The sequence below is a fragment of the Cajanus cajan genome, chromosome 1, assembly GCF_000230855.2.
Source record: "Cajanus cajan strain Asha chromosome 1, NIPB_CcT2T_4, whole genome shotgun sequence".
In the NCBI taxonomy this organism is placed as follows: Eukaryota; Viridiplantae; Streptophyta; class Magnoliopsida; order Fabales; family Fabaceae; genus Cajanus; species Cajanus cajan.
In genome coordinates, this window is record NC_138517.1 from 2,173,490 (window position 1) to 2,185,315 (window position 11,826).

At 32.9% G+C, this 11,826-nt stretch overlaps 1 protein-coding gene across 2 annotated transcripts; it reads left to right on the forward strand.

Annotated features, from left to right (window-relative positions):
• The first annotated feature begins 1,811 nt into the window (after positions 1–1,811).
• Positions 1,812–8,493, forward strand: S1P (SITE-1 protease). 2 transcript variants are annotated; one of them, XM_020360839.3, is made up of 10 exons: positions 1,812–2,480; positions 3,255–3,383; positions 3,453–3,605; positions 3,951–4,067; positions 4,351–4,535; positions 5,071–5,334; positions 6,032–7,100; positions 7,407–7,904; positions 8,013–8,073; positions 8,160–8,493. In XM_020360839.3, exons 1-10 carry the CDS (start codon positions 1,962–1,964, stop codon positions 8,246–8,248), a joined length of 3,084 nt encoding a protein of 1,027 aa, XP_020216428.1. In that variant the 5' UTR covers positions 1,812–1,961; the 3' UTR covers positions 8,249–8,493. The 2 variants fall into 2 exon arrangements, with proteins under 2 accessions (XP_020216428.1, XP_029127623.1); XM_029271790.2 differs by lacking the exons at positions 1,812–2,480; positions 3,255–3,383 and having other exon boundaries at positions 3,597–3,605; positions 3,941–4,067.
• Positions 8,494–11,826: the final 3,333 nt, after the last annotated feature.

Here is an 11,826-nt window from a genome sequence, read left to right on the forward strand (position 1 = left end):
CTTTGTCTATAGACTCTTGTATCAGGTGTGTGGAGATCCTAAAAAATCAATTTTGTATACATTGAGGGACTGTAATAAAGCCAAGTTCTTATGAAACATTCTCTAATTCTCATTTTATGCAAATAATTCTCAAATAATTTTTGGTATTTGGTTGCAAAGTCATTCTACTGGTTTGAGAAAGATTCATTCTGAGGTCCAAGAACATTGAAATATTTTAGAATATAATTTGGCAACATTTGTTTATTATCAACCAAATTCAATGCTCGGTTAGTAACAACAAAATGATTGTAGTTTCATCTTCTTAATAAGTTGAAATCCACCTCCAAAGCATTTTGTTAGATTGAATACAAATGATAGCTCCAAAGGAAACTCAAATTTTTTTAAAGGAGTTTTCAGATATTAGTTTGAAAATTAGATAGAGAAATATGTGGACTCATGTGGTTTCATTTCAAATACAAATGTTTAATTGTTTGTAATTTTTCATGGTCTGTCTATAACTCAAAAGTGATTTTTTGAATATCACGTGTGAATCAAATTCATATGTGATCATTTCTTTTATCAAGGAGGGAGTTCCATTAACTTACTTTTATACTCTTTTAGTTTCTAAAATCAAAACCTTCTCCAATCTGTCATGAAACCTTTATAAAATCAATTCCATTAACTCATTTATCCAACAATCTTACTAAAATCATTAAGATTTTGAAATAAATTTTTTCTTGTTTATTTTTTTTTTCATTTGCTTATTTTGCTTCTCGTTATCTATCTTTCTATCTCTCTCTTTTTCTATCTCACTCTCTTTCTCTCTCCTATCTTCTCTTTTCTCTTTTTTTTTTTTCTATGACTTTCTTAACTCATCTTCTCTTTTGTCTCTCTTTTCATGTCTTCTCTATCTTATATTTTCTTTCTCTTTTTTATTCATCTCTCATTTATTTCTTTTATTACTCTTTTCTCCTATATTTTTTTATTTATTAATATTTTTTGTTATATTTTTTTATCAATCATAATTTATTAATATTTATTTTTAATTATTAAATATTTTAAAAAATTTAAATTATTAAATATTTTATATTGTTAAAAATTTTAATTTATTAAAAGTTAAGAAATGTTTATTAAAAAATTATTTTATTTTATTTTATTTTACTTTTTATTCAAAACTTGTTATTTCTGTATGAGAAATTATATTTTTTTTTAAATTCTTCATAGCGTCATTTCAAATCTAATACAATCATTTAAAATCTTATAAATTTTTAATTAAAATTTATATTACAAAATCTTCATTAAAAAAATCTTTTAAAAAAAATATTAAAAGTTATTATATTCTTCCAAATTTTTTAAAAGAATCTTAAAAGTTATTTAATTTTTTAAAAAAAAATTAAATTTCACAAAAAAAAATTATACTAAAAAAATATTATAAAATCATAATCCAAAACACCTCAATAATTTTCTATTTTTTTTAATCAAGTCCCCATAAATGAGGTATAGGCTCTTGTGAAATAGTATTACATACTTTCATCTTTATACATAAATCAAAATTTATCAAAAGCTACAAAATTAAAAAAATATATTAAACAGGGAAAATTATAAAAAGTTACGTTGTATAATTTTTTTAATAATTTTTGGTTAATAAAATCCTAGTGCCTTCAAGATAAGTAGTTATTAGTATTTTTCAAACACAATTTAAAAAACTTGTAAAAAAAATAATTTAAAAATGATACTATTAAATATTAATTATTTAATATTGAAAATTGAAATTTAAAAAAAAAAAAAAAAAAAAGGAGGCAAGACGATGATCGAAGCAACACTATCACCAATTCACCATAGCCATCCATAAACCTCTCTTTCTCTCTCTATCTCTCTCTGTTTCATTTCTCTGTTACAACTTACATCACAATTACACTCTCTCTCTCTCTCTCTCTCTCTCTCTCTCCAATGTAGGAGGCAACAAGAAACCGCCAATCGCCATGGCCAATACCACCCCAAACCAACGAACCTCCCTCTCTCTCTCCCTCCTCCTCCTCTCCCTCGCCCTCTTCCAAACCCTAACTCCCAATTCCCCCCCTCCCCCTGCCCCTCCCAACTACATCGTCGCCTTCCGCCACTACGCCGCCGCCGACCGCCACCGCGCCTACCTCCACTCCGCCCTCCGCCCCCAAGGCTGGCGCTGGATCCCTCGCCGCAACCCCGCCGCCGCCTTCCCCACCGACTTCGGCCTCGTCGCGATCGAGGACTCCGCCCTCGTTGACGAGATTCGGAAACTGAGTCTCGTCAAGTACGTGAGCTTGGACGTGAGCTACAAGAGGGGTTTGATGACGAAGGATCAGAGGCGCAGGAAAGTTGGCGCCTTCGAGGACGGCAAGAAGAGGCGCCCCGGGAAGATCTTCACCGCGATGTCGTTTTGTGAGGCTGAAGACGATGAGGAGGATAAAGATGTTGGCAATCGCAGCACCTCTGTCAAGTGGGGACGGGAATTGTTGATGCAGGTGAGGAGTTTTGGTTTTCTAGTGTTGGGTATCTCGGGGAAGTGAGAAAGAAAGATTTGGTGCCTTTGGTTATGGTTATTGGTATTGTTTTGTCTGTGTTGAGTTAGTGCCTGTTTGTTTGGATTCACGTTGGATCATCCATAAATTACACGTTGAAACTTGTTCAAGACATGATTGGGTGCACCTATCATGATTTCTTATCCGTTGCAAACTTGCACTAACCTTTAGAACCGAGAAGTCAAGTCTTCCTTAGGTTTTCAACGCGACAAACCTAGAGAGCAATTGTATTTCATGACCGCAAAGGAGACTTAGCTGCACTGTTAATTAACCTAGGCACCACTCATTATTGAGCTAAAGGTTTGGCTTACACCACTTTACACAGATCAAAATTAGGTGTCTAGAGTCTTAGCATTTGATCACATTTAGTCAACATGATTTTAGGTAGATATTCACATGTTTGGTCTTGTATTGGGTAGCTGAATTTGAATCTGGGTGTATAATTGATTCAGTTGAAACAACTGTAAATAGATTTTACGTAAAGATCATAAAATCTTATATCGAGTTTTGCTATTACTAACTTGCTTTTAAAATGGAAACGTTCAAAGTTTCAGATATAAAAATCACTCTACTTCAAATCAATTTTGCAAAATTAATTTCATTCAAAATCAATTTTATGGACATTCATCCAAATATACACTTAAATTGGTATATTTGAATTTTTTGATGGTTGAAAGTGTGCATCTGCGTGTTTTGAGGTGTTTCTGGTTGTGGCAGAGATCACAAGTTACTTCAATGTTTGGGGCTGAGGATCTTTGGGCAAAAGGGTACACTGGTGCTAAGGTCAAGATGGCCATATTTGATACTGGCATTCGAGCTGATCATCCTCATTTCCGTAACATCAAGGTAATGATTGATTTGAAATGGTTGGTTTTGGTTGATGGTGGATGAGTTGAATGATGAGGAGCTTTACAGGAGCGTACTAATTGGACCAATGAAGATACGTTGAATGATAATCTTGGACATGGGACTTTTGTTGCGGGCGTCATTGCTGGGGTAGATTCTGAGTGCCTTGGTTTTGCACCAGATACAGAGATTTATGCATTTCGTGTATTCACTGATGCACAGGTAATGCCTGTTGGGTTCTATTGCTGAACTCTTTTCTTTCTTTGGAAAGGGAAGGGGGTTGAGTTAAATTCTTTTAACTGCACGGAAATGGCATTTCAGTTGAGCCAGACTCCAAAATATCTTGATTTCACAGATATGTCCAATAAATGCATGATGTTATGATCATCAGAAGTTTATTAACCAAGTAGAGTAATTGTTAGCAAGCTCTAAATGGGAGAACCTAAATGCATCTTGACTAGGTTATAAATGCATTTTTTTCTTCTAGTTTTTCTGCCAATAATATTTTTAATTTTATTCTAGAATAATTGGCAAGATTTTGAGAAGATTTCATTCAGCCTATTGCAGGTGTCATATACATCATGGTTCCTTGATGCCTTCAATTATGCAATTGCAACCGATATGGATGTGCTAAATTTAAGCATAGGTGGACCTGATTACTTGGATCTACCATTTGTTGAAAAGGTAGATTTCTTGTGCCTATCTGTTCAAGCTCACTAATTCAATAGTATGAAGTATTATATTTTATTTATTTTGAGGTGGAAAATTACAATGTGTATTATTTATGAAGATGAAGATATGGTGGTATTATTTCTTGAATAATAACAATATGGCATGGTATTTTCTCAACTGTAACCATTATATTTTAGGAAGCCGTTTTGTTTTTGGTGTTCATTTACAGTATTTTTATGCATCAAGTACTGAAATGTCTTTTTATAGAGCTTTATGATGCTAATTTGTTGAACAGATATGGGAGATAACAGCAAATAACATAATCATGGTTTCTGCAATTGGAAATGATGGACCACTTTATGGAACTTTGAACAATCCAGCTGATCAAAGTGATGTCATTGGTGTTGGTGGTATTGACTATAGTGACCATATAGCATCCTTTTCCTCACGTGGCATGAGTACTTGGGAGCTTCCTCATGGGTAACATTTGTTTATTTGTTTCTATAGCTTATATTTCATTATTCATGCTTCAATTGGCATTTGTAGAATATTTTTAATGAGGTGTTTTTTTTTTTCCTAGCATGATATTCTAAAACACCATATTTGTTATGAGCTTTTTTTACTAGGTGAAGAATGAATACTTGAGTTCAAACAACTAAATACTTGCATTGTTTGGTGAGAATGCATTATCTCCATTTTTTGTAAAGCTAAAGCCTCAGAATCAGAATATGTACAATGGCATGTTAGATATTTAACTGATGAAGTTAATTCTGGACTTGTTTAGCATTATCATATTTCTAGCTTTAATTGGTTTTGTTTGTTCTTGCCATTTTTTAATGGACATATATGCATATTCATGATCTTCCTACTTCTGTCCTTCCTTTGAAAAGATTTTTTATTTGATACATGTTTTATTCTTGTTGTCTGTTATTTCTGTAACTCTTAATTTATATGCAAATTTGGTTTCTTACTTGCTAATAATTTTTTAAAGTATACTAACATCTGTTCTTAGCAGTTATGGCCGTGTAAAGCCAGACATAGTTGCATATGGACGGGACATAATGGGATCAAAGATTAGTGCGGGTTGTAAAAGTTTATCCGGAACTAGTGTTGCAAGTCCTGTAGTTGCTGGTGTTGTATGTTTGCTTGTTAGTGTCATTCCTGAACATGATAGAAAGAATATCTTAAACCCAGCAAGCATGAAACAAGCATTGGTTGAGGGTGCTGCAAAGCTTTCTGGGCCTAACATGTATGAGCAGGGCGCCGGCAGAGTTAACCTGTAAGTTATCCTGTTTAGATCTCTATTTTGTTTTGTTTTTGTTTTATGATATATCTTGTTGGGACATACAGTTTTCAATAGCAATTGTTTCTGACTTATCATTACTATTGTAATTGTCAACATTTTATAAACCAGACTGGCCAATGAATTGGTTCAAACCACAGTCAAACCAATTGTAAATAAATACATATTTTAATATGTAAATTAACATAAAATTGGAAGAAAACAAATTAGGTAAAATAAAACAACTGGTTCAAACTAGTTCTTCATAACTGATTTTAGACTAACCCAATGGGTTTTCTGCTTGTATTAAGATTAGCTGATGTTTGGTTAAATGGACTAGACACTTGACCAGTTCACCAATGTTCCGCTCAAGCTGGCCATTGCCTTTCACTAGATTCTTAAAGTAATCTGCAGGTCCCGAAACTGTGGAAACTTTTTAAATAGATCCTTATAGTTTGTAACTATAAATTGGTTCCTATGGTTTGAAAAACATTTTTGATTGGCTTCCTGTAGGAACCTAACGGGGGTACTGAATTCAAGGACCACATTCAAAAAGTGTTTGAAATTATAAGGATCCATTTATAATTTTTAAACTGCAGTGATTTATTTAAAATATCCTGAAAAGTAATGGGGACTTGCAGATTCTTTTAGTGTTCTTTAATCATGTTTTCTTATTTGTTTATGTAATTTTCAGGTTAGAATCATATGAGATTCTTAAAAGCTACAAACCTAGGGCAAGCATCTTTCCCAGTGTTCTTGATTATACAGATTGTCCTTATACATGGCCCTTTTGTCGTCAGCCACTCTATGCAGGTGCCATGCCGGTCATCTTCAATGCCACCATTTTAAATGGAATGGGTGTTATTGGATATGTTGATAGTCCACCAACATGGCATCCTTCTGATGAAGAAGGGAATCTTCTAAGCATACATTTTACTTATTCTGAGATCATCTGGCCTTGGACTGGTTATTTGGCCCTTCACATGCAAATCAAGGAAGAAGGTGCACAGTTTTCTGGAAAGATCGAAGGTAATGTGACTCTGAAGGTTTCTAGCCCTCCCACTCAAGCAGAGAAGGACCCTCGAATTAGCATCTGTGTGCTTCATTTAAAGTTAAATGTGGTGCCAACACCACCACGATCAAAACGAATTTTGTGGGATCAGTTTCACAGTATCAAATACCCACCAGGTTATATTCCCAGAGATTCCTTGGATGTTCGCAATGACATCCTTGACTGGCATGGAGATCATTTGCATACAAATTTTCACATCATGTTCAACATGTTACGGGATGCTGGTTACTATGTTGAAACCCTTGGTTCTCCTCTTACATGCTTTGATGCTCGACAGTATGGAACACTTCTGTTGGTGGATCTTGAGGACGAATACTTTGCTGAGGAGATTGAAAAACTGAGAGATGATGTTGTAAATACTGGATTAGGATTAGCTGTCTTTGCTGAGTGGTATAATGTAGATACCATGGTAAAGATGAGATTCTTTGATGACAATACACGGAGCTGGTGGACCCCAGTTACCGGAGGTGCTAATATTCCTGCACTGAATGATCTTTTGGCTCCATTTGGGATTGCTTTTGGAGATAAGATTCTGAATGGTGATTTTTCACTTTTGGGTGAACAGAATCGTTATGCTTCTGGAACAGATATAGTGAGATTTCCAAGGGGTGGCTATGTACATAGCTTTCCATTCTTAGATAGTTCAGAAAGTGGGGCCACACAGAATGTGCTAACTTCTGGCTCAACCAAGGTTTGAAGACAGCACCTTCTATTCATTAATTATTATCGATGGTAAAATAAAGATTGAGAAATGTAGCCTTTGAAGGAAAAACAAACTACAAAAGCTTAATTCCTGAGCTAGTCACAACAACATAAGTTGTTTGGCATGAAGTTGTAATTTGTTTTGTAGTAAACAATCATCACAACAATTAATCATCAATTGACTTTAAAAGAACATCCTATATGATTTATAGAATACCATGATCTTTAAACCATACTATCTTCATTATTAAGATACTTCCTAATTTCGAAATATGGTTTCTTTTTGGTGAAACAGGCAGATTCTCCTATTCTTGGTCTCACAGTAATGGGTGAGGGTCGCATAGCAGTGTATGGGGACTCAAATTGTTTGGACAGTAGCCATATGGTTACTAATTGTTTTGCCCTTCTGAGGAAAATACTAGATTTTACTAGTGAGGATGTCAGAGACCCAACACTTTTCACTGATTCAAATAAACAAGATTCTTCCTTGTACGAAGTTGACAATCAGTTGCCATCCCGCAGAACGGATGTAAATTTCTCTGCATATTCAGCTATTGTTGGGAAGGAATTGATATGCAGGACTGACACAAGGTTTGAAATCTGGGGAACTAAGGGCTACAGTTTGCAAGTCAGAGGAAGAAACAGAAGATTGCCTGGTTATCCGGTTATTGATTTGGGGAGGGGTTTCAATTCCACCTCTCATACTTCTAACATTAGGCGTCCTAGGTTGACCGTGACAAATAAGGATAATTCACTGGGGAACAGGTATTTAGGCCTGTTCTATGGAGATGAGGTATGAGACAGAAACAACTATTTGATTGGTTTTTCAGTGTTGATTATTATGTTTGATGTCAGATACAGCATATCACTGATATTCTGAATTATTTGATAATTCTTGCAGCCTGATGTACCTATGCTGGTTGGTAGTCACTGGCTGGTTCCTGTTGTTATTGCTACAACTGGTTAGTAAACACATGCTTTGCAATCCAATTATAGACTAATTTGTCAATAACTATGGTTTATGTTTCATGTATTTTTCTTCTGGCAGGTATTATGCTATTGTGTTTTTGGCGCATCCGCCAAAGGAGGCGTAGACGAAGGAAATCATCAAGTTCCAGTAGATTGGCCAATACATAGTTTAGCATTACATTAATGTAATTGTAACAATAGCCTCCAAAAGAAATCCCCTTGTAGCATTAGCTTAGTAGCACCATTCACCAGTTTTTCCACAAGCATCACTGTAGGAAAATAGCCAAATAAGTTGCCATTTTATTTCCTATAGAGTTGTAACATTTTTGCTGTTTCGGATGCTTTTCAAATGCACAAATTTTCTGATAGTGAAATGATTAATAACTAATTCTTGTGTAGTTTTCTCTTTTTAATCTGTTTTGGTGAACACAATTTAGCATAAAATTGTAAATGAATGGTCTCAAGCCTTGACTCGAGTTCAAGGTGTCTTGGGACGTTGTTGATAAGAAAAATATCGAGTAAAGCAGGTTTCTTCCTTTTTATTCAACCTTTTCTTAGTTTAAGTTAATTATGGTATCATATTTAACAGGACCAGCTCTACGACTGTTTTACGTTTTTTTTTCCAAACCAGTTGTGTATGAATTCGCTGCCAAATCCTACATCTTGCTTTTGGAAACCATTGGGTTATGTATGGCCCAACCATTAGAATGTGAAGGTATACATGCATTCTTTTCGGCTTTATAATTATTTTTGTGTTAAGAGGGAAGGCAGTTAATTATTTATATATAGGGACGGATTACAAATAAACTTTGGTTAGTTATCATGGTTCGGATGTTCACTTGTCCCAATTATAAATACACAGATTAGAGTTACAGAATCTATGCACTCTCACTGCAAGAGTAGCGTTGTTCTTCAGCGGCTTAATTTAAACATGTAGCATCTGATTCTCTATCATATTTTCTAAACCACGTTTCTTTGTCTAGTGACCGTTTGATTCTTGATTCTTGAGAAATAAAGCTTAAAAGTGCACTCTCACAGTGCAAAGAAGCGTTCTTCTTCCTCAAATTACCTAGCATCTAATTCTCGTCATATTTTCAAAAAGGCAATATTTTTAGATATCTTAGTATTTTAAGCATCTTTAATTTTTCTCTATCTCTCCCTCGTATATCATATAATCATTTATTATTATTATTATTATTATTTGATAAGGAGATATAATTTTTTTCCTCTTGTTTTTATAAGGGTAAAGTGATACTTTTGATCGTGACTTCATACACAAGTTAGGGATCGAATGATAATCTTTAATTGAAGTACACATTATATAACCTATCATACCTATATTTTTTTATCTTTTTTTTTTTCACTTTTTCTCTCTAGGTGTTAAATAATATTTAGGAATTTAGAGTATCCAAATATATTTTTCTAAGAAAATTAATGATATTTAGACATCCAAATATTTTAAAACACGTTGATAACACTCCACATTTTCCCTTATTTTTCCTCCTATCACATTTTAAATCTATATATTACATCTATCCCTCTTTTCTTTTGTTTTTGTTTTTTCTAAGTATATATTATTAGCTTAGCATATTGAGTTTCCAAGAAACATTTCCATAAAAGAATGGAACAAGTGTAAGAAAAATTATAACCGTCCACTCTAAAATGGGGTGGAATGAGATGAAAAGAAGAAAGAGATAAAACAATAAAGAAAAGGTAGAAGAGTAAGTAATAAATGTGATACATGGTGCAATAAAAGAAGGTAGATATAGATAAAAAGAAAATTAGAAATGGAAGTGAGTTGTTATACATTGAGATGTATGATAATAAGTAACGAGTAATGATATACATCCATCTCATTTTGGAGTGGATTGGGATGAAAATAAAATAGAAGGTTTAGAGATGAAAAAAAAATAAAGGTAACGAGAAAGTAATAAAAGTGATAAGTGATGTGGTGAAAAAAGAAGGAAGAAAATTGGGGAGAAAGTGTATTTATGATTAATTTTTCGTATGTACTTGAGAAAGAATCAAGAATCAAACAGTAAAACAGCACAACAAAGAGAAAAATGGTTTGAAAAATATGGTAGAGAATTAGATGCTACATCCGTGATTAAATTAATTTGCGGAAGAATGACGCTTCTGCGGTGTGAAAGTGCAAAGATTATTGTGTAATTATGCCATGTATTACAAATCCATGAATTATGGGAAGAAGATCAAACTCATCAGAGAGATAAAGAGCATGTTGATACTCATGAGTCAACATATTGTATTGATTGAAAAAAAAATGTATACGCTGCTTCTGAAATTGTTGTGTTGGAATCTAATTAATGATTCTACTTCTAATATTGTAATTTGGCTACATTACCGTGAAGATGCATTGGTTTGAATTTTCTTTTTCTGGTTTGGTGACGTAAGATTTTGCTCACCAAGTGTTCCATGTTTTACTCCTTTAATGGTTCTAGTGATATTTCTTTTCTATTTGACACAAGGTTCCCCGTTTGGAGTTGTATTACTACTATACTCACTAGATGTTTGAGAAAAATTTCTCATTGAAGACATGTTTGTATGGCAATGGTTGTAATTTTTCTTTGATACAAGCTTCTATCTATCGTAATTAAACATTGTGTGGTGCTTGTGCCATAAATGGTGCTTAAGCATTATTTTGGCTTATATTCTTGATGGTTATACTTGGTTGCTTTTATCTTATGGTGGTTAAGTTTTCTTAATGATTTGCACTTCTACCAAATGATTAAATTTTGAGGTATAGTTTCTGTTTAGTGGTTAAGTTTCTTGTCTTATGACTTTGATGATTTCGGATTCTGTCTTATATGTCAGGTTATGGTTTTGATGTTTACGGTCATAGTTTATCTTTTATTAATGTTTTTTCAGTGCATTTTATTGTATCTTACATTGATTTTATACTTGTATTATCATTTTCAAGCTGGAGGTGTTGTGTATACCTCCCAACTTCTAGGGGGCTATTAAAGATATAAAATATTAATATTATTAGAATGGATTATATACGTCTTATTTGTATTCATGTAACTTTATTTTTCTCATTTGAGTAAATTCAACTTTTTAGCTTTATTATTTTTATCTTCTTTATCTCCTCTAAATCATGAATTCTAACACATTGTGAACATCCCAATCATGCTAACTAGAGAAGACATGCAAGTCATATAATATGTTTGAAAATAAATTTAGAATAACTTTTTAGAGTTTTTTTTATTGAAGAATAATGTGTATTTTTAGTAGAGAAATTCAAAAAGACCCTTCTAGACTATATCTAAATAGGTTCATAGTCTAGTTACATATTATTTTTCTTTGTAACTCAACTTGTACTATTACCACTTCGATCTAACGATTTTTGGACATCCATTTTCTTTAATTTTTTTCATATCACATCATTTCATTTATCATATCTACATTTTTATCTCTTTTCTTATTTTTTCATTGGTGTCTTGTACTCCCTCTAGACTTATATATAAATATAAAAAAAAATTAACTTTACACATATTAAAGAAGATAATTAAATGCATTTAACTTTCACAACTTCATATAAAATATACACTATATTTACTAAAATATTTTTAATCATATTTATTGGAGATAGTATTCTTATTTATTGTCTTAAAGGTATTTTTGAATTAAGAGTATTAAATAAAGTTAATTAGTAAAAATATGTTTATATTTAAGTTTAAAAAAATACCTTTTTTTTGTCTATATATAGGCAGAGAGAAAGGAACATA

Coding starts and splice junctions, on each gene's coding strand:
- S1P (XM_020360839.3), top strand. CDS start 1,962: ATGGCCAATACCACCCCAAACCAACGAACCTCCCTCTCTCTCTCCCTC. Junction 7,101..7,406: donor TAACTTCTGGCTCAACCAAG/GTTTGAAGACAG, acceptor TTGGTGAAACAG/GCAGATTCTCCTATTCTTGG. Junction 8,074..8,159: donor TGTTGTTATTGCTACAACTG/GTTAGTAAACAC, acceptor TTCTTCTGGCAG/GTATTATGCTATTGTGTTTT.